Source organism: Poecilia reticulata, chromosome 16 (genome assembly GCF_904066995.2).
Source record: "Poecilia reticulata chromosome 16, P_reticulata-male-v2, whole genome shotgun sequence".
In the NCBI taxonomy this organism is placed as follows: Eukaryota; Metazoa; Chordata; class Actinopteri; order Cyprinodontiformes; family Poeciliidae; genus Poecilia; species Poecilia reticulata.
This window is the reverse complement of record NC_088845.1, coordinates 14,996,805-15,018,359: the sequence shown is the minus strand read 5'-3', so window position 1 is coordinate 15,018,359 and position 21,555 is coordinate 14,996,805. Positions and strand designations below refer to the sequence as shown.

Here is a 21,555-nt window from a genome sequence, read left to right as displayed (position 1 = left end):
TTATATCTGATTAAGCTTGGAAACTTGTTACATTTGATATAAAGATAAAAGGAGTATTCTTGCAGAGCAGAAATTGGCTACATCATTTTAAGAATTTAGTCATTTTTATTACATCGTCTTTGCAGTTATTTCATAAAATCATAATTAAAACGCAGATTCAAGATGCAATTGCTGACAGTCTCTTCCTGACGGCTGTCACCAACATACAGCCAGTTCAGGGCCACAGGCTGCAGCCTCATGCTTGCACATTTTAAGATTGCGCAGGTTGCTTGTTTATGCAAAGTCACCCTGGCTGGTGTGCGATTACTGGCCACCCAGGAGCTCATAGAAAGGTCCAAGTTACCCTGAAAAGCGAGAGCGCTGTATAGGGGGGAGTGACATGATTGAACAACCTGCAGCTCCGGGTATCTGTATCTGAGAATAGCAAAGCTTCTTTTCTAAATAATGGCTGCACTTTACCACCACAGCTCACCTAATATTAATTTTCCTTTCAGTTCTGTGCATAAAGTTCTAGAATATTTTAAAAATAACTTTATGCAACAGCAAATTAACATTTTATTTAGTTTCATCTGAACTGAACTAATTTGTTTGAATCAGTGTGTAAACACTTCATTGCTTATGACCAGAGCGTCTTCTGCAGCAATGAGCCATCGAGATTATAGGAGTCCCTCCTGTCTGGGACAACAGGTAGCAGGTTGGGTCAGTTACTCAGCCACCTGAGCTGCAAGTTCAGTCACAGACAGACGAGTGGAAGAACTTGTTGAGTTACATACTGCGCATGCTGTGCAGACATTTGAAGGCAAATCATTTATCTGGGAATTATGACTAGATGATAAACACTTTGATCCAAAGTTATTTTAGACTTTGTGAGATGACAAAGTCTAATGTGTTGCTTACAGGAGTAGAAACAGTGCCTTACAGTTCCCACAGTCCCCACAAATGACAGAGAGGCACAAACATGTCAACAACATTTTTTTTCGGTCTGATGCTCATTCTCATCAACATTAAAAAAAAACAGCAACAGTGATGACAAATTAAGTAGGTTGGATTTGCGTTAATCTGCAGGAACTGCACCAGCTGAAAAAATAATAAACTTTGCGAAATATTACGCATTGCATTCTATACCGCTTGCAAAAACGGATCAGTCCCCATTTGTGGGGACTGTGGGAACTGTCTTTAAATATTTAGTTCCAATTCTTTTCTTGTGTTACAAAAGCAGCTAAATTACTGTTTCTGTGCAGATAACAGGCCAGTCTTCACTGTCAAACACATATAGTCAAAAATATATATTACAGACAGACAGACAGCTAATATGACAAAAACAGTTTTGATACAAGGACCATTTATGTCTTTTAAAGTCCTTAAAAAGACATTCAAATTCTTAAAATCCTTTTTAAATGTTTGTAGTAACAAAATGTTTGTCTGGTTTGAAATGTGCTGTAAATTTCAGAGGGTGTTCTTCATCACCTTTGTTCTCCCCCCATAGAGTGTGATTTGCAGCGTGAAGACGCTTCTCTGGTGTTTCGTAAGCTCCTCCTCTAATTTCGTGTTCCAGGCATTGATACATTTTGGTAAAATTTCAACGGAAATAGCTACTACAGGTCAGTTTTTTGTCTCAGATATTTGGTCTAGCAGTGAAACCCTGGGGTTCATGTGGGGTCAGAGGTCAGCAGACCCTTGACGCCTGCTTTAACAAGGAGTGACAACTTGCAGGCGGTACATTGCGAGAGTAAAAAGTTCAGAGCAAACGCTGAGAGGGAGACGGTGTAAGAGAGGCGTTCTGTGGTGGGAGCAGGAGTGCGAACTGTAACTTGTGTGTTGGTTAATGTAACCCCTGACCTCTGGAGGGGTCCACCTGATCCCAGCGGCTGACGCCGGGGTGTGAGATCAGGGGACGTGACGGGAGGAGGGCGCCTCTCGGAGGCAGTGCCAGGCGTTGGACAAAGACTCAGTGTGAGAACCTGGTTTTCACTGTTTGCCGTCAGGCTGGTAATTGCAAACTGTTTTTTCTTTAATGTGGGTGTGTGTTTCACACGAGAGGCTGGCTGGTTTTCCTGGAACTGATTTACACGACTGTGAAAAATTATTCATACCTCTTGAACATTTCCTCATTTTGTCGCATTGCACAACAATGCCAGTGTACTTTACTGGGATTTTTTTTTTTGTCATAGACCAACACAATGGTGAATGATTGTGATGTTGAAGAAAAATAACAAATGGTTTTCAATTTTATTAATGCGGGAAAATCTGAAAAGTGTGGTGTGTTGGAGATATTTTCCAGCTTTGCACATCTAGAGATTTACTTTTTTGTCAAACCTTCTTTGTAAAATACACCAAGCTCAGTCACACTGAGAGCATTGGTAGGAATTCATTTCCAACTCTTAACACAGATCTGAACTTTTTCGGTCTGGGTTCTCAGACTTCATGTTTAAAGGTCCATATTGTTTGAGATTTATTTAACGTCAAATGTCTGCTAGTGAGCAAATCGCTTTATTTAATCTGTTTGCAATTTGCAAACAGAAAAACTTCAGATTTTGACCACAAATATTTGTTTTAGACCTAAAGACACTATAATTGTTCACAGTAGAGAGTAACAAGCACAATTCTTTTGCCCAAACTGGATCAGTAAGGGACTTTCATTTGAAATAAGATGCACCAATTATATAGATTAACACTGGGTAAATAAAATATGGTAAGTTTTCTTTTTTATCATTTGGCTTTAAAGTATGTCCTTTGTTTTTTTGTTGTTGTTTTTTTGCTTCAGAAATATTTAATTTCTGTTTGGGATAATGTACTATATTGAATCCTTACTTTGTTTTTCTTAAAACAAAATAAGAAGTAAAATAGAGGTTCTTTAAGTAACAAGTTTTATATTGTAGGTACTTTTAAAGCTTATGTTTACAAAGATTGTTCAAAGCTTATGAAATTGCTTTCAGTTTCTCCACATCTTTCTCCCTGAGTTGTTTGCTGCATTTCTTGGTCTTCATGTTTGTTCATTGAATGTGAATCCAGCTTCACAGAGCAGCTGGATTTACAATGAGTTTAAATTGTTCTTTATTACTAAATATGTGACCTCTGACAATGCAATCCGACTGGTCACACCTGATTTTACTTGTAGGTAAAGGGGGTCAGATTAAAATTGATTTTATTAAAAAAAGAAAGAAAGAAAGAAAGAAAGAAAGAAAGAAAGAAAGAAAGAAAGAAGAAGAAAAGAAATCCTTGTATGATTCACCCTCCACCTAGTCACGAGTGGCCTTGTGTTGGTCGTAAAATATTCCAATAAAATGCAACGAAAAAAAGTTTAAGAGGTGTGAATACTTTTGCAAGTTAAGGCAAGCTGCAAAGTTGTGCGTCTGTAAATCCCACTGTGACCATTTGAACTGTCATCTTTGTACCAAAGGAGTCGGTGCAGAAAAGACAAAAAACAGATGAGTGGGGGATTGAATTTACCAGAGGGGAATCTTTTTTGTGTATGTCTAGAGTGGGAGCCTCTTCTACACCTCACAGCATGAATTTGGCCCGGGCTTTGGCCTTGTCTCGCCTGCACAGCGGGGTGCTTTCCTGACCGGGCCGCCCAGGGGAGGGGCACCTGCAGCCGCCTCTCCGACACTGGCCAGGAGGGAGAGCCTGGTGGGCGGGATGGGACGGAGCTGGAATGGAAAGAGGCTCGGTGGTTCCAGGAACTGACATGTGCTGGAGTTATGAAATCTTCAGGTAGAACACAGCAACGTCGCTCTGAAGGAAAATATTTGCTCTTGCGTTTCCCAGCGGCCGCGAGAGGAAGACGCCGCTTTCGGTCTCAGGGTGAAATCAAAAGCTTCTGTTCCAGGGGAGGACGAAAGTTATTATTGGAGCAGGTCGGCTGGCGCTGGCAACGTGCGAACCAAGAACAACACCAAGTTTATGGATCAGGCGGTCTCCTCACTGAGACAATATTTTCCATCCATTTTGTTTGGTTGACCAAACATCATGTATTCAAAGTTTATCAAACACTCAGTCATCCCTGCAGACCTGAAGGGAGTTTAATCACACGATGTATGGAGTTCTGCCCAAAAACCTGTCCTGTGTGCAGACTCAGAGAAATTAAACCACTCTGTGTGCTTTAATATCTGCAACGTATGATCTTTGGAAGCATTTCACCTTTACATGAGGTGGAAGCCTCCATCTTCTGTCGTTGTGGTATGACCCAGGGGTCCAAGAATCACAAGGCTTCACTTGGAAGCTCGTGATTTCAAATGAAGTTGGCTCTTCGTCTGCGAGAAATTCCATTCAAATGGACAAATGTGCTGTGCAAGTCTCAGCTGTCTGCTAAAGGTGAATGGATTTTGCATTAACTTCACAACAGAAGCGCCCCCTGTGGTGTGCCTGCACACGGCTGTGGAGAATATGAATGCATCTGGAACGTTATGTTCGGAGGTAACTGGAAACACATGGCACACTGGAATAACGGCCTCTGTAGCTTCTCCTGGTGCCATGATTCGTCATGTAACGCTCTTGTTCAAATGCAAGTGCAACAGATATACATGCATGAAATTAATGATCTATTTGAACTGTCAAGTTCTTCACTTTGATTCATTTTTAAATCAGAAATGCACGTGCGTTTGAATTTATTGTGCGTTTTTTCTAATCTATGCAGAATCAAATATTTGCAAACGGTTCACATGTTAACTTAAACCACGTTTAGTAGACATCAACAAAGTCCGCAACACAAATTTTGCCCAGATACTTTGAAATAAATATACAAATGTCGTAATAATAGCTGACCTTATCAATTTAAAACCCAGTTTTATGTGTTTTGGACATAACTGTCTTATTGAAGCTTTGTGGATTTAAGGTGAGGTTAAAGAACTTGGAGATAATTCTCAATTTTTCACCAATTTTGATGGAATAATCAACCTTTTGAGAATTAAAATTTAAAAACTAAACAAGACCCTAATGAAGATGTCACCACCGAGCTTGACTATAATTTGAACATGAGTCTTAGACAAAATCCTCAATAAATTCAATCTTATTCACTCAATTCTTGTTTTAAAGAGTCATTTTAGTTCTTACTCGTATAATTATCTTACTGTGGGAAAAAGATCTGATTGAATTCAACATCAAATGCCCCAAAATTATTTTGATTTTCATGTTTCTGATAAACGCATGTAAATTTTAGACAAGACTCCTGGAGGCTGATGTCAACACACACCTAGATCCTGCTAGTAGATCTAAATGTTCATTCTCAGTCACTTCTTTTGGATTAGTCAAGAAAAAATTAGACTAATTAAATCCCAGATATTATGATCTGTTATTTATGTCACTTTTTCCCTCCAAATACTGCAAATATGTAGATTTGAATAACACTTTTACCCTAATTATTATTGAAAAATGAGCAGTATTCAGATTATTTTAAAAGAATCATGTAATGAACTTTTTTGTGTGAGGTTTTCTTCTAGTATTTAGCTCAGAGCTACAATAAAATACACAGTTTTTTTTATCAAAACCTTTTAGTAGACGTCTACCAGTAAGTGTAGCAGTAAAGTCTTTTTTTGTCAGACTGACTCAGTTTTAAAGGTACATTTTTTTGGGAGCCGATTAATTATCTTGTGTGTTTTTTTCGTCTTAAAAATTCTCAGAGGTATGCAGTAGTCCAGTGTGGGAGACGGATATGAGGCGTAAATATATAAAACCAGCAAACATCTCATCCCACGGTCAACTTCTTAAACCCCACGACGTCTCCTCCCAGACACCATCCGTCCAAACATTTAGCGCATCTGACTGTGCAAGTGGGACGCCACTATCCCACTTGTCCTAGCATCTCCACCCCATCCTTTCTGCTTGCTGTCAAACAACAGTATTTGCTCATCTGTGTCACAGAGCAGCAGGATCTGCAGTGCAGCCTTTGAGTCAGACAGACAGATTTGGGTTTTGCCCTTACAGGGCAACGTAGGGCAACTAAAAAACAAAACTTTCCATTTTTCTCTTTTTCTTCCCTTGTTGTTTCTGTTACTGTGATGGATAGCCTTGACCGCTCTCTTGGTAACCTTTTGTGTCATGGTGCATTGTTTGTTAGAGATCCAAACCTTGGAAATAACTTCTGTACTAAAGAGGAAATGACTTTATGAAATATAGAGAGCAAATCCTTTATTCAGGAATATATGCAACAATATAAACCTATTTCAGCATCAATTGCAGGTAAGGCCATGCAGCACATTGTGTGATTAATGACAATAAGTACATTTTAAAACCCAAACATGCAGGTCAACAATACAGAAAACTCTTTTTTTTTTTTATATATGTCAAAGTTTAGGAGCAGAAAACAAAAACCCTGCAGACATGCTTAAACATAATTTATTATGTCAACAAACAATGTTTCAGAAAAATATCCCTCTGAGTTCCTGGCCAGACACAACCAGTTGTCTAAAAATAAACATTTTCATTGAGGTTTTTCTAAAAAAAAACCAAGCAGAAATGTGTCAGAGGCTTCAGTGGAAATGCAACATATTTGCAACATGTGATATCTGGTCTGCAGTCTTAATATTATTGTTTTTATTTGCATAATAAACCGGTTAACTCCATTCCTTTGTACATTTAATTTCCGTAGATCTGAATTATTGCTATGTTAAATATTGAACAAATTAAAAAATATATAAGCAATTCCATCCGTTGAGATAAATGTGTGCCTTTCAACTATATATTCACACCTTGAACTTTTTCACATTTTTCTCGTTAAAATCACAAACCTCTGAGCGTACTCGTGAAGTGGAAGGAAAATGGTACATGACTCTTAAAATGTCCTGCAAATAAAACTCTAAAAGTTGTAGTCTTCATATTTGTTCATCCCCTTTCACTCCAATAATCCAAAATAAAATTCAATGCAACCAAATGCCTTTTGAAATCTTCAGTGAACAGAGCCCAGCAGTTTGTGGCTTTTTCTTAATCTAAATCCATCTGTTCTGTGAAGTCTTAAGAGCATTGGACAATAATCAGCATCGTAAAGACCAAGAAACCCAGCAGAGACAACGTTGTAAACTTTATCCAAAGCAATGCATCGGCCATGTAAATGGCAGTGGCAGTGTAATGCTGTGGGACCGGGAAGTTGGTCAGAGTCTGTGGGAAGACGGATGGAGCCAACTGCAGGGTAGAAAACCTGTTAGAGGCTGCAAAAGATTTGAGAGTATGTTGAATGTTCACCTCCAAGCAGGACAATGAAAATTAAAAATGTTTAGATCAAAGCCTGTTGAAATCTTGGAATGGATTAGACCTAAATCTTACTGATAATTATTAGCAAGAATTAAAAAATGATTGAAAACTTTCAGTCTCTACAATGCATTGGCTCTGCACACTTTCCTTCTAGCTCACAGTTAATCCCTGTTTTGTGTTGATTTTTCACACGACGTCCCAACAAACATACGCTGACGTCTGTGGTTCTGCAAAGAAAGTGGAAAAGCTATTTTTGCAAGACAGTGAATCATTAAAATTTTTTTATTTTATTTATTTTTGAGAAACATTTTCATCTTTCTCAGGTAAAATTCTATATCAACTATTTCCTCTGATAAAGCAAACATTGTCCTTCCATAAAGCTTTCGTACAAAGTGCTATAATTTCTTCAGCATCCTCATTGCTTTCGTCTTTGGTAGCCAAAACTGGCACTTCAAAGCATCCTTATGTCTTTTTAGTGCATTCCACCTTCTTCAAATTAAACAAAATTGGTGCCAAACTTTGGGCAGCAAACGTTTTTGTTTGTGTTGCTATCTTTTTAAAGATATTAATAAAAGTTTCCAGAGGTCAATAAGCTCCCCCCACATCTACAAAATCTAACAAATTTGATGTCAATCAACTGCCTCAAAAATGTGCAATGAAAAGCACAACTGATTGAGACCAAATTAGTTAGATTTTGTAAATGTGGGGAGCTGTTTGACCTTTGATGACCTCTGGAAATATTTATTAATATCTTTAAAATTATAGTGAAACAAAAATGAAGATTTTTGCTGCACAAACATTTGACACCAATGTGGTTTGATCTGAAGACAGTGGACGGTCAACTCCACTCAGGATGTTGGTCAGGATGGGACATCACTGCAGGGGGCTGCCCTTGCGGCAGAGCTGATTGGCTGATGCGAGCACCTGCCTGTTCGGTTTCCGCTTCCCAGTCAGTAACGTGTAGAAGAAGGGATTGACGCAGGAGTTTCCATAAGTGAGTCCTGTCAGGATGCGGTTCACCGTCACCTGGGTCCCCACCGGTAATGTCCGAAGCATGTCGGGCTGGTAGAGGGGGAGCAGCTGCCAGATCCAGAAGGGGAGGAAACAGGCCCAAAAGGCCAGGACGATACCCAGGATGAGAAGCAGAACTTTGGGTTTTGGTGCTCGGGGAGTGCACGCCGCGCCGGTTCCGTTCGCCCAGGCCGGCTGGGTCTGTGAAACCCAGTAGAGCCGGCCCAGAGTGGCGTAAAGTCCTCCGATGGCCAGCCCAGGGCCGAGGATGCTGGTGCAGAAAAGCACACTCAGATAGGCCTTGGAGCTCTGCTCGTCCCACGCCGGGACACACAGCTGTCCCTCACCGTTCTCCCCGTCCTCCAGGTGCAAGGTGATCATCATGGGCAGGCTAAGAGCCACCGCCAGACCCCACGCCAGGGTGACCCGCAGCAGGTTGGAGGAGCTGGAGGAGGAGGTGCGCAGGGGATGGGCTACAGCTCTGTAGCGGTCCATGCTCATGGCGGTGAGGGTGAAGATGGAGGCGTGCATGGTGAGGAGGTCCAGACTCAGTAGGAGGCGGCAGCCCAGCTCCCCGAAGGCCCATCCGGACGCCAGGCTGTCGTACACGATGAAGGGAGCGGTGAAAAGGTAGAGCAGGTCGGCAAGCGCCAGGCTCAGCACCTGGAGGTGAAGAGAGGTGGAGGAGGGCGAGGAGGAGGGGGAGGAAGGAGAGGCAGAGTTCGCGAGACAGGAAGGAACGGGTATTCTTGTTAGGCAGCAGGCCAGTCCGGCTCCACGTCTTCTCCTAACTCTGCTGCGCCTCAGAAGGAGAACCAAAGTGTAAAGGTTTCCTGTGATGCCCAGCAGGGAGAGGAGCGAGAGGAGGGAGCAGAAGAGAGCGGTGGAGGCAAAGCTGGGCGATGGAGAGACAGAGGGAGAGGGGGAGGGCGTTGAGAGGTTCTGGATGGGAGTGAGGGTGTAGAGAGCTGTGGGAGCTAAAGACGGGTCCATTATGCCAAAAGGTCAGCAGGTTAGGGGGAAAAGTCAGACTGCTGTGTAGAAGAGGAAGAAAGACAAACAGGCGATGTGGAGCAAATCAAAATATAAAAGCAGATGGAGAGAAGAACATGACATGAGTTATTTTCTGTAGATTCTAGAGAAATTAAGAGTGCCTATATTGTACTTTTTGTGTTTTATGTTACAGCCACGCACTTCAAGGTATCTTAATTTGATTTTATAAGGTGGATGACCTCAAAATCATGCTTAATTGTGAAATGGAGGATAAAGTAATTCATTTTCACAATTTTTATGAATACAAATCAGAGCCCTGTATTCAGCCCATCACCTGATTATAGAAAGAGCATCAAGCACAACTACAAACCATCAAGAACGTGGCTGCCCACCTAGAAAAATAAATATTTATCATAAATAATTAGTCATTTTTAAATAACCATTGATTTATTTCTATTTTTTCTATTTAAATGTGAAACTTTTGTATAACATAAAACCTCAATTAAATGCGTGGAAGTTTGATGTGTTGTGACAAAACTTGCTCAACTCCAAGGGATTTGAGCACCTCTGAGCGTCACCACATGGATGCTGTGAACAATGGTCCAGCAAATCCTGTTTCTGTCGGCTTCAGCTTGATTTGCCCCCATTCAAACTCCGACAGTAGACAATGTAAAGAAAGTCACATAAACATGATTAAATGAAAAATGTCAGCAAATCCAGGATGGTTTATGTTCCAACAGAAACCTGCTCTGGTTGGCACAGCCATCACGGTTTTATTGTTACCCGGGGAGCCCGCTTTTTAAAAGGGATGGGGTGGAGGGGGTTCTTCAATTCAAGACGGTAAATCTGCACGGAAAAACCTCCCCCTTCGGGTCAACAGCTGGGCAGCAATTAGGTGAAACAGTACGGGAACATGAAAGACAGCCGATCTTATTAGCAAGCAGGTTATAAACGGCCAAGGTTTTTGTTTGGATTTCTTGTGCTCCTTTTGCGCACCGGTGGTTTGGATGGGGACCGGTGCGTGTAAATTTGCCGAGTCATAACGCAGCAGGACTCAAGCCTGGCGCTGCGCTCTGCTTAGGAAAAAAATTAAACACTCATTTTGAGAGGGGAGAGCAGCATGTTCGCTTCGATACACGCAGTTCTTCTGTGCAGAGATGTCTTCGTGACACCAAAATGAGGCTGACAGAGGCGGCCTGTGACCCGGGCGGCTGCTGCGCTTTCTGCGGCTCCCTTTACATGACTAATTACATACACAATACACACCGCGTCACATCTCTGTGTTTTACCTTTTACAGTTAACATTTTAAGAATCAAAAATAATCTACTTGTTAAATTAAACTCTCGCATTGCTGTTGGAAAGAAATAATGCTGGTTGTATTATGTTTACGTCAAAACCGTTCTAAATAATGTATTTTATTGACTGTAGTTGTAGTAAAGTGCACTTTTGAATTTATTTGTGGGAGAGAAAGGAAAAAAAACCTATATTTTCCAATACTCTAGCTGAAATGCATTTGAATTCAATACGTTTTACGACAGTGAAGTCATTTTCAACTTACTTTCTGAGATGTAAAATCCTGGACGTTACAAAATAACGTTCCTGGGCTGAAACCACTCAGCTTCCATTCTGAAATCTTCTCATTTCGGTTCGTTCAGATGAGGAGGATTAGTATTTAATATTTAAAGTTGAAGTTTGGGGTGTGCGGTTCCGTCCTCAGCGATGCTCTCCGTCCTCAGTCTCTGATTTGTCTGAGTCAGTCCGAGGATCCAGAGCGAGAGTCACACAAAGGGGTGGGATGAGAAATCAAGGGGGCTTCTCCTGCATCCAGACTCCATGTTTATATTAGGCACAGCGAAGCCCCCCCACCGAGTGAACTAAGTATGAGAACATATTTAATTTAATAAATATGTTTATAGTAAGAGTTTTACTTAATTACTCCTCGAATCTGTTGAAATCTGTTTTAATGTTTTGACCGCTTTAATCCTAAATGTTTCATGTAATTATGGTTTGCACATCTCGGTTGTTTCTGAGTTATGGCCTCATGCGAAGCTTTTCTTTCCACTGCTTTGCCTCTGAGTTGTCCTGTAAGAATTTGATACACTTAAAGTAGCATTAGCGTCTGTTTTCTTTTTTCTCCTGTACTTTACAGCCTCATTAAATCATACTCTTGATCATAGTTCGATGACTTTCTAATAGTTTCAGTGAAGCATAAATCTAAATGGGAATTTACTGGAAGAATTTAGAAAATGACTATAAATAGAAATATTTTTGAGCTGAAAGCTTGTTTCCGTTCTTGTATGAAACTCATTCATTAAGAGGAACTGTGTTGATTTGCTTAATGAAACATTTTTTAAAGTTTTTATAAGGAAAAATATATGTAATCTTTTTACCTAAACACTTTATGTTAATGTTTAAGAACGCAGTAAAAAAAATTCAGGTAACATATAACCATTGATGGATGACGTCCAGGTTGTTAATTGCAATTTCCTCCCAAAGGGGAATCAGAAGAGTCTCAGATTAGCAGGATATTGCTGTAGTGAATATTGTTTGTGAACTTGGCTGTGTTGTGGATTTAGATGATAATCTGATTATTGCTGCATAACCCAAACATCCAAAACTGATGGTCGGCCATTTTCAGAGTTTTCAGCTAGAAAGTAGAATTCACGGCGTCAACAAAGTAAGCCTCTATATTTCAGAAATTAGAAGTTTCTTGTCAGTTTTCAGAATATGTTTTATGAAAACATGAATATTATTTGATGAAGCAGTGCTTGCTTTGGGCAGCAGATTGGCCTCTTATTACTCAGATGTCTGAGGCCTGCAGGGATTAGCTGTTGTTCTGGGTTCTTCTGTGACTTCCTGGATTAGACGACAATGCTCTCCAGGAATAATTTTGGTAAACTCCTAGGAGTGATCACAGTTTTTCCATGTGGTGGATGATTTTCACTTTGAAATTTGTAACACCCTTATAGACTAATGGATGCTGAATATCAGGGCCAGACATGTAGTTTTTTTTTTTAAAGCTTTTTGCCTACTTTGTGTTGTCAGACGGCTGATAATCAGACCTGGGTGAGTCTGATTAAATTTAATTTCATTTATTTCCAAATAAATATATTTAATCACCCTTAATTCAAGATTTCAGAAGGATGGCAATAGGCTTTTTCTCTTAATGCATGAAATTATATATTTGTGTTTAAATAGGTTATGTTTCTTTGGAATTAAATTTAGTTTGATGATCTAAGACATTGTACTTCTGTACACCATCAATAGACACATGTATTCATTTAGATGTCTATTTCTTTTTAAAAACAGTTTCTCTCTGAAGTCACCCCTGTGAAAGTGTTGCAAAGTTTTTTTATATTATAAAGTTTATTTGATAGGGACAGACACACATCGACATAGACAAACTGAATAAAACAGCAGTCCCATGTTTGCATCATGGTGCAATAGCAACAGCTAATTCGCAGCACTTGTCCCTAGATGGGCTTTAAAAAAAAAGACTCTAAAAATTAAAGTGATGATCATTTAAAATAGCACAACATAATGTATACAAACAGAAAAATGTAAAACATCAAAAATGGGTACAGTTCTGTTTTTGACATAACCAGAGTTTTGTTTGATTTTTGAACGTACTAAAACTGGTTACAGACTTTAAATGAACAGGAAGTGAGGTTTCAGACATACATGATTCATTAGAGGCATTCACTTGAATGTAGCTGTTTTCACACAAAGTCTGACCTTTTGGTGGATTTCTGGGAAAACGCAAAGGCAGAAAAGTCAACCTGAAGCAGATTCAGACCATATTGAACTCTTTGTGATATGGAAATTGTTTTTTTAATACTTTCAAACGGAGTTTAAGCTCAGTTTCGCCTCATTGCATGTGTGAAGTTCAGAAAGGGGCCTCGTATTGCTGTTATTTCCTGTCATTTTGTGACGCACCTCCATAACTAACAGTTCAACTCTGACCCAATGTCAATACCACAATAGTTCTTGTTCGCACTCAATCTGTCCAACCCTCACAAGGGGATTTATACCGTGATCTGGTGTTTAAACTGTAGAGGAAATTAACTATCCAATGTACTGGCCCGGATCAACATCTTTCCATGCGGGAGACAGCGCAGCTTTCCTGGTGGACGCTCCGACTGCATCGCTGAATAAACCGGCCTTTCAGGAGATATCAGAAACAGCTCCCAGCTGCCTGCTACCAGCCGAGTTGTTTTTGGCTCAGCAGTTGTCAAACCCACAGCTGCGGTCTGCCAGCTTCGAGAAGCTGGGCGGCTTGGAAATGATTTAAGTTGTGACTGCAGAATGTGAGGCCTGCGCCTCGTGTCGGTGCCGGTGGGGAGTCCATGCTCTAGTCCGCTTCGTACATAAAGACAGACAGACAGAGACAGGCAGTAAAGACTCAAGAGGGCTGGAGGGGGAAGAGGTGGACATACCTATCCCCGCGGGGTGTGAGGAATCTGTGCAAATACCTGCCACAGGCATGCCAAAAAAGGGGAGAAAGGTCTGCCTCCCTCACGCACCTATAGAAAGGCTTATTGGATGGAAATGTAGGAGGGCTGGCGTAACGAGAAGCCTGAAGAAGTAAAATCAGGAGGGGAAATAGGAGGAAAATGTTTACAAACTGTGACGTGAGGTATTATACATCCACTTTTGTTTATTTCTAACACATGTAGTCATGGGGGGAAAAAATATGGATGGAAGGGAAAGAAGCTGGAGCTGTAGGCTGTTTATTTGTATTTGTCAGAGGACATCAATCTCAGCCAGTGGAGGCCACCAGTATAATTTTTAATTACATTTATCTGAGCAACGGGCTCCATGTTGGAGCTTTGACCTGGACTGCGTGTGTTTCTCTCAGTTAATTAGCCTGCATCAGTCTTATATGCAAATCAGGTCTGAAGATGAGAGATGGAAACATTATCAGGATGTTTTTTTTTTTTTTTTGTGAAATTAATGGCTGGAAGAATGATTGTTTCATCTGAGCTGCAGATATATTTTCTGCTTGCTCTATTAACCTTAAGCACTCCAACAAATTAAATCTGAATGTTTGGAATATGTTTCTAAAAAACTAAATTATATGTTTTTCTAAATAGGGTAGCTTTTGGCTTTATTTGTGTAAAACTTCTGTGTTTGTGTAAGTTCTTTCATTCTTATAAAAATATTATATATTTGCATGAAAGTATTATATACGTATATGTAACACTTTCTTTGTAACGTGTTTCCTTGCTGATCTGTGCTGTATTTGTGTGTTCTTCATCCCCTGTGATTGGCTTATTTATCTCTCTTTTAATGAATCATAATTTTTTTAGTGCGTGTGCATGCGTGTGTGCGTGCGTGTTTGTGTGTGTGTGTGTGTATGTGCGTGTGTGTGTGTGTGTGTGCGTGTGTGTGTGCGTGTGTGTGTGTGTGTGTGCGTGTGTGTGTGTGTGTGTGTGCGTGTGTGTATTGAGTGGCTTTAATGGTTTTATGTTTGTTTCGTAGGCACTCTAAAAACACCTTATGTTACACTTTGCTGTTTAAATGTGTTCCATAAATTCATATTGATTAATTAATTGATTTAAAAACAAATTTAGTTTGCTTTTCTGCAATTATGGTCTGATATGGATCGATTCAAAAATGCGAGTTGTTATTATGTATATAATGTGATCTTTATTTCTTGCTTTTGATATATTAAAGCACTGTTGCTACTAAATATGTAGATGTTTTCTTTTTTCATGTAATTAGTAAAACTATAAAATGTTAGCAAACAGTTAACATCTATTGTATGTAAGTTGTTGAAAGAAATGTATAGTTATGATGTGAGCAGCTGTGGATCAATTTACCAATCAGTTAATTAAGTATTATGATCTTAGACATAATACACACTAAGTGATTTATCTTTTAGGGAAAAAATAGAAATCAAATTAAACTTTGAGTAACACTAAACTGTTGACTCCAATAATCTGAAATATTTAGCTGTTTTGATTTTTTGCTTGTAAAACCAAAATAAAATGTCCACCAAATCTATGTTTAGTTCCAGTCAGATATGAAATAAATAAAAGAAAAAAAATCTTTCAGCCCCTCAAAGAATATCCATCCATCCATCCATCCATCCATCCATCCATCCATCCATCCATCCATCCATCCATCCATCCATCCATCCATCCATCCATCCATCCATCCATCCATCCATCCATCCATCCATCCATCCATCCATCCATCCATTTTCTTGCACCCTTGTCCCTCATCGGGGTCAGGAGGGTTCTCTCAAAGAATAAATAAAAAGAATTAAAGCTGAGATCCCACTTATAGTGAGCTGAATCTTTCTTTAATTTTTTCACATTTTGCCACTTTACAGCCACACACTATAATGTTTGTTGAAGGGATTTGTTAGACCAACATATAGCAGAGCACAATAAGGTTTAAGTAAAATAATATATATATATATATATATATATATATATATATATATATATATATATATATATATATATATATATATATATATATATATATATATATATATTTTAGTTTTTACAAATACAAATCTAAAAGTCGCTTCATCCATCAGCATTCCATCCAAGCTCTGTCAGATTTGATGAAGATGGTCTGGAAAGAGCAAGACGGAGTTTAGCGTTGTCACGATTTGACTCCGTCTTTCTGCAGGAAATCAGCTTCATTTTTCTGCATGCCTTTATTTTCTGCATCAGCAATCAGAAGAAGACAGTCACAATATGACAAATCCTCCCTCACGTAAACGCCTATCAGCTCCCTAACCTCCTCCTGGCCGTCTTTGCTTTCCTCTTTCATTTCATTAATTAGCCTGTTTCTGAACAAGCCGCCTGACAAATTGCCAGCCGGTTGACTGTCCTCGGCATACAGTAGACTTGATTAAATGGGCGGACATTTTTGCAGGTGACAAATGGTTGCTGGACCAACCTGCATCTCAACTTGTGATGAGTTATTGATCCCGGGTTTTACCCTCCTCCAGCCCCCTCAATGCCCAAATCGGGAGTTTATCCTGCAGCATTGATAGAAGCAGTGTTTAACAAGATTAGCTCTCTTTCAAGCAGGTAAAATTAATTTTAAAAGATTCAGAGCGTAACTACAGAAAACCCATGACGACGCCTCATGGAAACACATAAGAGGAAGTTTCCATTCTGATGTGATTTTAAAGGATGTATTGGCAAAGTGGTTCAACTTTTATTTCTTAAAAACATTTTTCACTCTTGAAGGTGAATTTAGTTTATCACACGTTTCATAAGAATTATTTTTAGACCATAATCTATATTTTTACATTTATTTTATATATTATTGTGCTTTGCATGAGCTACAACATGAGGTCATGAAGCAAGGATTAAAGTGTAACATTTTACCTGTGGGCACAAATAAAGTTGAAATTGTAGATTTGCTATAAATTGAGCCATAAGACATTTTTTGGACATGCTGTATTATTGAAACAGCTGTATTATTTTTACACTATTTTTGATTGTTTGAAGAGATGCAGAACATCCTGAAATATATGCAGATATATAAATTAGCGACCAAACTAAGGTCACCTTGATGTGTTGACCCTAAATATGAAAAATGGATCATCCAGTCTTCACTTTTATTTCCAGCAGTTCTTTGTTTTCTGTTCTGGAGTTGATTCAGCAGAACCTGCTGTCTAAAATGATCCATCAGGGAAATCTGCCTTGTGGGCCTGAACCTAAAGTGAGTCTGCAGAGAGCACACAGTGTTCTGAGGGATGCACGTTTCCCTCATACTCTGCAGCATTTCATCTGGACTTTGTGTTACCGTGATACAGTCTGGAACGTGTTACTCGTGAGGTTCAGTTTGTACCATCTGCAGAGTTCAGATCAGCCAGTCTCAGGTCTATCTGGAGCGTAACAGAAGCAAGGAGATCATTTGTTAATATTACTCAGGATTTTTTGTGAAAATGAAAAAAGAAGAAAAAAGAAATTTACTTTCCAAGGAACTATTACATGGTTAGGTTACAGAATGATGTCTGGTGCTTTGAAGGGCTTCAGAGAATAGAAACTGCAGACTGACTAAGAGACTGTAAGGAGAGCATTAATCACAGAAGCAGCCAAGATGCCCGTGGTGTTTATGGAGGAACTACAGAGATCTACAGCTCAGGTTGACAGGACAACTACAGCCATATTCAATAAATTAGGATATTATTGAAAACTGAATTTATTTTAGTGTGTCATTTCACTGAGTGAAACATAATATTTAGATAAATGACACATTGTTTGTCCATCCACATGGGCTTGTTTGGTTTTCATTTGTTTGCATTTTGATCATTTTCAAGTCTTGTCATATTCATTTAATTTCTCTGTGTTCACTTTTGTTAGAAAGGTGTTTACATATGAGTTAGTTCCTTTGTTCTGCGTAAGTTTAAATGTATTTATCTTAGATTATTGTCATCCTTTTTCTCTTTTTGGTTTCCAGCTCCTTTGAGTCCCAGCTCAGCTGCCTCTGTGTTCATTAGTCTCCTTCCCTCAGCTTCCCTGCTTTCTGTACAACATTTCCTCTGATTAGTTCATCTGGATTGCTTTGTCATTTTCTACCCCTGTCTCAGTATTTAAGCTCCTGGTTTTTCAGTGTTCAGTAATGTTCACTAACCTCAGTCATGACAGAGGGATGGTTTCAAACATCTGTTTCTGGTAATTATGATGATTTTTTAAAATGTACTGCAGAAAAAAATGGTTAGGTTATCATTCTGTAACCTAACCATGTACTGCAGATTTTCATGTTACATCAGACTGATTACCACATCTTAATGAAACGTGTGTTTAAAACCTACTTAAAGGTTGTTGTTTTGAAAAGGTTCTTTCTAAGTGTTTTAAAAGTAGAGGCTGTTGTTTTTATCATTTTCAATCTGAAAAGCACCGGTCTGATTTATTGAACTAATAGTTGTGCACCTTACAAACCTGGGCTGATTGTTGTTTGCCAACATTTATGAAGGGGAATCAGCAAACATGTGAAAGAAGATGGTGGAAATTAACGCTGCACATTGCACCGAATAGCATTATTCACTGTGCAATGTGCATTGTGCAATGTGCATTGCACCGAATAGCATTATGAAGTATGGTAGTTGCAGCATCATGCTGTGGGGATGATCTTTTCAGGGAATCAGGTCAGAGCTGATAGGAAGATGGACAGAGCTAAAACCAGGTCGATCCTGGAAGCAAACCTGTTGCAAAATACTTGAGATTGTCCAACAAAATACAACCAGAGCTACAATGAAATGATTTGGATCATGATGCATATTCACAAAAATGTCAGTCTCAGATGTAGCAGGATGTCCTCCAACCAAGTATTGAACAGGAGAGACAGAATTCAAATGCTTGCCATTATATTGAGGTTTTTGTTTTGAAAAATGTTTTTACAAAAAGAAGTAATTTTACTTCTGCTTTATAATGATTCATCAGTCCTCAATACTCTCTTGTCCTTGGTGGACAACAGGGGGCTGGTGCCTAGCTCTTGTAGTCATTTGAAGAGAGACAGGCCACACCATGGACAGAGCAACACAGACACACAGGACACACAACCATGCATACACACACTCATCAATTACATCACATAAAGCTCCATTAAAATACGTTGAATTATGTGGTTCTAAAGTTACAAAACAAGAAAAGAAGATATGGCAACGTTACAGACTTGAAAATAATGTGTTGTTTTTAAAGAATAAGATCAGACGTTTAACAGTCACTGTGTCTCTTGTCGTCTCTATTCGACATCCTTCAAATTGTCAGTCACTCAAAGTAAAAACTCCTCCTCCTTTACTGTCACCACAGCATCTAACTGCGAATCCATCCGTGTAACGATGTCCTCAGAAACCAGGTGGACAATCCTGCAGCCAACCAGCCTGATTAACTTAGTTCAGACTGGAAAACCTCCATGTTTCTTTGACTAGAGGGTCTCTGCTTTATTTAGTTTAAATCTGCCCACTGGTGGCCTGAGATCAGTATTACATTCCTACATCCTTATTCAACAGTGATTGTTAAATGTTCTTAAATGTTGTTTTTAGAAAATAAAATCAGAAAATCTAAAACACAGAGGGATTGCGCTGTCCTTTGCTGAGTCGACCATCTTCTTAAACTGCTAATATAAAAGATAAGTTTTATAATTTACACATCTAAATGAGTAAATGATAAAATACTCATTTAAATGAGTAAATGATAAATTGGCTTACAGTTTAGCAGATAGAAATGAGCTTTGTTGGCTGGACTCAAGCCACATTGTTTAAAATATTTAGTTTAATGAGAAAAAGCAAGAACATTACAACAACCAGGTTCATTAGGTTTAAACTGCAGCTTCAAATTTTGCATGCTAAACAAAAGCAATCAAACATAACCAGCTCGAAACATTTCTCATTTGTTTTTTCACTTAATATTATAGACCCCATTAAGAAGTAGAATTATGAAAATCCATTTTCTGGACCTGTTGTTTCATGATGTGGGCATTTTGCCAAGCAAGGATGACTGAAAAAGCACATTATTGCAAAGTTGAGTAAAAGGAAAAGTATGGTAGGAAAAGAAGCAGCAGGGAAACAGACTTGAATTGACTGCAAAGCAAAATCAAATGAAAAGTTTCAGGGAGAATTGTAAGGCATGGACTGCAGAAATGCAAAACATGAGTTCCACTTTCAGAAATAAGTTGACTACAGATGTTCTTGTATTTATATAAATTACATTTTCTAAATTCTAATTTGATCCTCGTTCAGTTATCTCTTATTGTGGTAATTTGCTGACATAATCAAACCTCCCCACCTCACTTTCCTGCCTGGGTGATTCTTTCACTTTCAGTCCCTCCTCCCTGACAGTTTTCCATGGTTCAATTACATTTGCAAGAGTGTTTTCACACAAACACTGATGCAATTTAATACGCCCCCTGCACTGCAGCTTGTACATGACGTTTACTTGGCATTGATAAAGCAATAAGTTGTCCATTGCATCTTGATTATTTCAGTATTTCATTTCTTTTTTGCAGTTTTGTTCTTTGTTATCCTCTGTCTGATCCCCTTTTCTACAGAACCACTGAGCCCATGACATCATAGGACCTCCTGGCTCTCTTGACTGGGATTAAATCAGATTAAGTAACACATACACACATACTGGCGCCCTCTTTCAGTCTTTGTTTCACAGTTACTCACAAAAAGCTAACTGTCTGAAAGGTCTTTGACTTTTGTTCTTATTGTGAAATATAAATGCACGGCAAAATTAACAGTAACTTTTCATATCTGAATCTTATTACATTGTTTGTTAAGAAGACTGTCAGGTGTGAGTATACGATGGTAAACTTTAGTAAGTCGAACATTTTTGTAAGATATTAAGAAACTAAGAAAATTGACCTACTTTTTTATTTATAGCTTTCATGTCAGATTTTAAAATACTAATTGCATTTTCTTCTTTTTCATCCTTTTAAACTAAAGAGAAAATTGTATATACTTATAAATGTAAGTACACGTATGGGTGCGTTTCTACGTCACTTTTCCGAGAGAAATTCAGATTTAATCCTCGTGATTCAGCTGCAGCAGCTGGAGGATCTAATGCAGCCGCTGCGCGCGGGCGCGTGCACGCCGCTGATTGGACGAGCGCGCTCGGACAGGGCACGCGGACAGAGCGTCGGTGCAGGATATCTCGCCCAGAGCTTTTACTTTGATTTATTTTCCTTTTACAACCTTTTTTCCCCAAAAAGTAAACTTAATTTTCAATGAAAAACGACCGAGTTTGGCGCTTGTTTGACTGCGAAAAATCCCACATCGAGGTGAGTGAATTCTGCTAATCTAAACTTTTAATAGAGCTGATATTAAAAGATAATTCACTCTTATAGTTTAGGGATTTAATGCTGTTAAACTCATGAGTGTCGGCTTACTGGCCGATTGGTTTTGGTTTGTGTGATATCAGCTCTAGAGTCTTTGTCATGTTTAATTCAGTCTGTCTGTCAGTATTGGAAAAATCTGTGACTGCGACTATTCATCGCAGTCACATCCTATGTCACATATTGATATAGGATCAATAGGAACCGATCCTATATTCCTATATTCCCCTCCATTCTTCACTCTAGCCTAAATATTAAATATTATTAGCAATCATAAATCAATAATAAATAAATAATACATTAAAATCAATGTATTAAAGTGGTACATTTAAATTAAGTATTAAAGGTTTATTCATATTTTTTTTACAATAACTCTTAAGTTTTATCTTTTCCTGAAGCTTCAGTGATGACACTGATGAGATCTGGAAAGAAAGATTACCGCAGCCAAGGAAATAAATCTGATGTTTTTCCAAAATTGACTGTTGTATCTTGACCACCTGTCAATTTTTCAATTTACATTTCACCATAAACTGCAAGATCTTCTTTGATATCTG

General features: G+C 38.9%; 2 protein-coding genes across 5 annotated transcripts in view; one reads left to right on the top strand and one right to left on the bottom strand.

Moving 5' to 3' along the window:
- Positions 1 to 21,555, top strand: part of kcnj14 (potassium inwardly rectifying channel subfamily J member 14) — a 37,564-nt gene that overhangs the window by 387 nt on the left and 15,622 nt on the right. For 2 of the 3 annotated variants that reach the window (XM_008431613.2, XM_081597479.1), the window contains exon 1: positions 20,744 to 20,947. The exons of the other annotated variant lie outside the window; for it this stretch is intronic. The gene's annotated coding sequence lies outside the window, so the exon portion shown is untranslated. Of the gene's footprint in view, positions 1 to 20,743; positions 20,948 to 21,555 lie in introns of those variants that run through there. 3 annotated transcript variants of the gene reach the window in all.
- uts2r3 (urotensin-2 receptor 3) lies at positions 6,110 to 11,021 on the bottom strand. 2 transcript variants are annotated; one of them, XM_008431609.2, is made up of 2 exons: positions 10,749 to 11,021; positions 6,110 to 9,230 (listed from the first exon to the last, which is right to left on the bottom strand). In XM_008431609.2, exon 2 carries the CDS (start codon positions 9,187 to 9,189, stop codon positions 8,059 to 8,061), a length of 1,131 nt encoding a protein of 376 aa, XP_008429831.2. In that variant the 5' UTR covers positions 9,190 to 9,230; positions 10,749 to 11,021; the 3' UTR covers positions 6,110 to 8,058. The 2 variants fall into 2 exon arrangements, with proteins under 2 accessions (XP_008429831.2, XP_008429833.2); XM_008431611.2 differs by having other exon boundaries at positions 6,110 to 9,227.